The 6,000-nt window shown below is 34.5% G+C and overlaps 1 protein-coding gene across 2 annotated transcripts in view; it reads left to right on the forward strand.

Annotated features, from left to right (window-relative positions):
• The window catches only part of COG6 (component of oligomeric golgi complex 6), a 101,676-nt gene extending 96,121 nt beyond the window's left edge, over positions 1 to 5,555 (forward strand). For both annotated transcript variants that reach the window (XM_077974394.1, XM_001088372.4), the window contains one exon: positions 3,869 to 5,555. Coding sequence is in view for 1 of the 2 variants with exons in the window: in XM_001088372.4 (XP_001088372.3) it covers positions 3,869 to 4,016 (148 nt within the window). In the remaining variant the exon portion in view is untranslated. The remainder of the gene's footprint in view (positions 1 to 3,868) is intronic.
• Positions 5,556 to 6,000: the final 445 nt, after the last annotated feature.

Consider the following 6,000-nt stretch of genomic DNA (forward strand, 5'->3'; position numbering starts at 1 on the left):
ATCCAGAGTTCTTGGTCTTTATAGTTTGAGTTTGACTCAGACTCACTTTAGAGAATCTCCCTTTTCATTTTATTTCTATCCTGTTGGCTTTAGCAGGCAGTTAGCAGGCCAGGAGGAGCAGTTCCTTATTCTTTGCTTTTTTTCCTTCCTCCTTCCTTCATGTAATACATGAAGATTTCTTTTTATCCACCAGCTTTGCTTTCTTCATCTTCTCCACCATACGCATATTCTTTTTTTAACCCTTTCCCTATCTCAGTGGCTTTTTAAAGTGAGGAGCAGATTGAAGACGTACTATACCATCTAACACCAAAATTTAAAATAAATTATAAACTCTTGTTTAGTTTTAACTGGCTTGATTCTATTTAATTATCTATGTTTATTGCAGTACTGCTTTATTTTATTTTTATCTATTGCAGACTTAACAATGAATTTTCAGCTGTAGTGTTAGTTTCAGACATTTGTGAGCTAATTTATATAGCTTAGAAATAAATGTGTCAAGTTATAACTAAATTTCAGTAAATTTTAAATTTTTTATCACTGTTACTTGAGAAATTTAAACTTCACTACTTTAGAAGTTTCAACAATACTACATTTACAAGTTACTCTGAACTTTTAAAAATCATATTCAATATTTATAATTGTACATTGTATACTTTTTATGAGAAGAAATAGCCTTATTTTGTGTACTCCTTATATATGATCAAATATATGCTGTATTGAGATTGAGTATAGACTTGAGTATGAGGCATGGATAATGAATGCTTTATACACTTCTCAGAAATCTATGTTATTGTACTTAGAAAAGAACGAAGAACACTATTTCTAAAATCCAGTATCTGACTTGTTGCAAAAGTGGGTATCAAATGTGTGTTAAATGTAATAATGTTTTAAAATACTAGTTTCTAGTATGTTTTCATGAAAAATAATTTTTGCATTATTTTGTTACATTCATTGTCAAGCAAATTTAATTACAGGAAAGATCACCAATCAATAGATCAAAAAATATCTCCAGGCTGGGCACAGTGGCTCATGCCTGTAATCCCAGCACTTTGGGAGGCCAAAGTGGGTGGATCACCTGAGGTCAGGATTTCAAGACCAGCCTGATCAACATGGTGAAACCCCGTCTCTACTAAAAATACAAAAATTAGCCAGGCATGGTGGTGCATGCCTGTAATCCCAGCTACTTGGGAGGCTGAGGCAGGAGAATCACTTGAACTGAGGAGGCAGAGGTTGCAATGAGCCAAGATTATGCCACTGCACTCCAGCCTGGTGACAAAGTGAGACTATCTCAAAAAAAAAAAAAAAAAAAATCTCCAAGCCTCATTTAGTTTAGTAGTTTTCTAAACCAGTTTCTACCATCATACCTTTCCTTTCAGCAAAAATGTAGTACAACCAGTAGCACCACTCTACTCTGCTCAGAAAATTTACACAGCATATCTTTCTACTACTCACTGTCATTTTGGAAGCTTTAGCAATTTTTGGAAAATGTCAAGTTACTTCAACTCACCAAGAGTTTGGACCCCATTAGAACAGTGTACAGATATTCCAAGATCATAGGTGGACTTCTTATTCCATCCAACTATTCTCTTTTCTAGACCACAGATGCATATATTTCCACAGATAATCTTAAAAATATATTATTCTATCCATTATTACCAAAAAAGAACATAATTCCTAGAAAAACAAAGAATATGTTCTGTTGATCATGGCCTCATGATATTGACTTGTGTTACAACTTAACACAACATTACTATTACGCTATAACTATTACGTTAGTCTGGCTAGTCACAGTCACGTACTCTTGACTATGTGAAGAAACAGTTTGCCCTGAAATAGCCACTGATTCAGCATTTATGGAAAACAGTGGTGGCTCAAGAGCCCAGAATAGGACTCTGTAAATAAGGAAAAAGTTATTTTTCTCCAAGTATTCAGTGAACATGTATTTATTGAGCATCCATCATATTCAAAATATACTGGATTTTAAGGGACATATGAACATAAACAGGGTCAAGTTACTTGAAATTTTGCAGGACAGGTAAGACATGAACAACATGTATTTCTGTAATTTAATAATTTTTAAAGGACATTTTGGAAATTGGGTTATATGTCAGTCATATCCATTTGATGCAGAGCTAACCCCTTCCTAATACAAAACTGTTGGGATCTGAACATCAAGAAAATGTAGAAGCTTTATTGTAAGTTAGGAGTGGTAAAAGCTACATAAAAGGAACAGAAAAAGTATCATGGACATTCCACAAAGGATGTAATTATTTCTAGCTCTAAAAATCAGATAAGACTTCATGGATAAGAGGGAACATTTTTGCTGAACATTGAGAGCATTTAAAAGTGGTGAAAGAGGCATTCTAGGAAAATGAAGTAGGAGCAAAGGAACTGAGATGAGCAAGACCAGAGCCGGGAGAACAGTCAGGGGTAGCACTGGAATTAGAGTAGTGATAGGGAAAGTGTTAGATGATTTTGAATGGTAGGAGAAGGAATGTTGGCTTCTCTGAAACCAAAAGAGGCCATTGATGCTCTTTGAAAGCTCCAGGTAAGAGAAAGATATGATAGAAAGTATGCCTCAGAAAGATTAATCTAACAACAGTGCGTAGGATGGATTGAATATGGAAGATACTGAAAGAGAGAAGAATAGATAGGAGTTTGCGTTTACTCCAGGCAAGAGGTCATTTTAGAACCTGAACTGAGGTGATACGACATTGTTATGCCATTAACACAAGTAGGAAACTACAAGAAAAGGAAGTTTGGAAGCAAAGCTTTAAAAACACATTTTTATGGCCAGGTGCGGTGGCTCACGCCTGTAATCCCAGCACTTTGGGAGGCTGAGGCGGGCGGATCACGAGGTCAGGAGATCGAGACCATCCTGGCTAACACGGTGAAACCCTGTCTCTACTAAAAATACAAAGAAATCAGCGGCGCGTGGTGGCGAGCGCCTGTAGTCCCAGCTACTCGGGAGGCTGAGGCAGGAGAATGGCGTGAACTCAGGAGGCAGAGCTTGCAGCCAGCCTGGGTGACAGAGTGAGACTCCGTCTCAAAAAAAAAAAATACTACATTTTTATTAGTTTTTGTAAAAATCAGAAAATTAGTACCAGTGTTCTCATGGCTAGTACCATGAGAACCATTAGTACCATCTTCTCGCAGTGATACATGAATAGTACAAGTAGCTGGGGATGACGGGAAGTTAATGTCATGGAACTATGCAGAGAGTTGTTGCACATTTAATGAACCAGTACTGTTTTTTCTAGCTGGATAATTTTGTAAACATTTGCAAAACTCTGTTCTTTTGTGTGCTTTTGTAGAAATGTGTATTTGTGAGAAAGCTGTGATTTGCTGCAAGCGTCACATTTTAGCTTGGGGTGATATAGAGAGTTGAAGAGAAAGCTAGGAGATGTGGTTGTTAGAGTAAAAGCTATAGGTGAAAGAGCAGTTTAAGTTTTCTGAGAGATAAAAGTGTTGATAAATTTGAACAATTGTAAGCATCTTTCTTTAATGTGTTACCACTTTTGCAAAATCAATACATTGACATTGGGTCACAGTTTTTGTTTCTTATTTAGCAGTCCTGTGTATCAGGCACAAATATATAGCAGTTCACTATATATCAGGAACAAAACACAGTCCATGCCCTCTGCAACCTATATAGTAATGGAGAAAGATTTAATAAATAATAAATATAAAATTATGTTTTATCCCCAAATCAGGATTAATCGTGTACCCGTATAGTGATTCTTAAATAGTGCATGTGTGATGATAATGAAAGTGAAATGTATTGATTGAAATGTCAAGCTGTCTTATAATTCTTAGTAAAAATATTTTTTTCAAATGATGTGTTTACATTTTGTTTGCTTATCAATAGAGAGCAGATCGTAAAACAGTCTACAGAATTAGTCTGCAGAGCCTATGGTGAAGTGTATGCAGCTGTGATGAATCCAGTCAATGAATACAAAGATCCAGAGAACATTCTTCACCGATCGCCACAGCAAGTGCAGACGCTTCTTTCCTGATTATCTTATTTCATTGTGTTAGCAAAATATGTCCTGCCTAAAACACTGAAGGTTATTTTTTATTCTTTGAATTTTTACTCTAAAATTTGATAGTTACAGTTTTCTTTGTGTCATGAGATTGTAAGTCCCGATAATTTTTTTTTTTTTTTGGTCTCAGTAACATGGAAGTAAATAACATGTTGACCTGAGCTAGTATTGCTGTGTATCTACTCTAAATAAGATGCTCTATTTTTTTTGCTAGCCATCTCTCCAGCTCTGCAGTTTTCACTGTATTCAAGAAGCATAAAGTAATATGAAAGGTTTGAAGAATTTTTTTTACAAGACTAGTAGTTCTAAATTAACAGCATATAAAAAATTTGTCTAAATTTAAGAATTAGTATAAGGATATGACTTAATAAATGTCTCCTTACTTAAAGATTCATTTGTTTTCTTATTAATATGAGTAGGTATACTTAGTAGCTTTTCTGAACCTAGCCTATGTCTCTGTCCCCAAAATAGCTGCCCTTAAAGAGTTGTTAGAAGAGAGAAAAATAACAGTGAATTGTGCTTCTGGTGTATATGGCAGTGAATCTCCTTTCTGTTCTACTTTAGCATGCCATATATATTTGCATACATTTTTACACAATTTTAAATATACACTCAGCAATAATGAGAAAAAAGGAGAGAGAAAAGTGATTTAAACAGGGTGGATTCCACTCTGTGGGAGCCCTCAATGGACCTCAAGGCGGAACTCAGCCTTTCCAATGAACTCTAAGCATGTAGACAGCCTGAGCTATGTCTAAGGCTGGTGTTTAAAGATGGGTATTTGTCATACAATATGGGTCCTAAATCCAACCAACTACACATTTTATCTGGTGTTCACACCAAGAAACAATGATCTACTCAAACATTGGAGAAAAATCTGCCAGAGAAAGGGTTGTCAATTGGCGGTGTGTCTTATCTCTATGGTGTAACTGGACTCTGACTTTAGACCATTACCTATTAGGAAGATTCAAAATGACTGTGTTTTTAAAGGAATAAATCCCAGTGTGCCTGATTTGACATTCTTATCAGCAAAAAAACTTGATTTCTAGTAAATCTATAAAAAGGGGTAAGTCCCTAAATTTCAAATGAGAAAACTGAAGCACAAGGAAAAAAATAACTAGTTTGAAATATTTTGAAAAGTAATAACATAAAACTAATATTTGTAGAAGATTATGTTGTATATAACAAATTGGTATTTATAGAATATGACCTATTTATCTAAAGTTTATAATTGTTTATACCTAATACAATTCTGTTTGGAGTAAGAATGATTATATAATCATTATCCATTTGGGTATAAATCTGTATTTTTAGTTTTTTTTCCCTTCGATTAGTATGTGTTATATATAAAAGACAGAAAATAAAGTATAAATCAAGAACTTAAATTTTATATAATTTATTTCTACAGTGAAAGAAGATTGATACCTTGTCATGAGTAAATTCCTTTGTTTTATAGCAAAAAATTTATTGTGCTTTTTAGCTGGCTTTTTTTCAAATAAAATATTACAATATGTATAGAGCAGCAATTATTGCAGCTATCCTGTAGATATACATCCTACTGATGTGTTTTTAGAAAATGCACTAATAGAAAAGGAAGTACAACATAGGACAAAACTGAGGTAATCAGTGAAAGACTCACAGGCGAAATGTGGTATGTATGATCTTGAGAACTAAAGCAAAATAAAACATTGTAAGTAATAATCCATTAATATAACACCTAAGTTTGCTATTACTTCAGAGTTTGCATTTTGAATTATTTTCACTTGGCATAAGTATAACCTAGAAAATGCATGTCTGCACTTCTTTCAGAGAGGAAGGGTGTTTGAATGCCAAAACCCTTATGTGGTTGAACTTTTCCATTTCTTTCTCTGTGCCTTCACTTGAGCAGGTGGATATTACCTGAGGGAAAAGATAACACAAATGGACTGACTGACTTTACTCAGAATTCATGATTACAGTG

The sequence above is a fragment of the Macaca mulatta genome, chromosome 17 (assembly GCF_049350105.2).
Source record: "Macaca mulatta isolate MMU2019108-1 chromosome 17, T2T-MMU8v2.0, whole genome shotgun sequence".
NCBI classification, from domain to species: Eukaryota; Metazoa; Chordata; class Mammalia; order Primates; family Cercopithecidae; genus Macaca; species Macaca mulatta.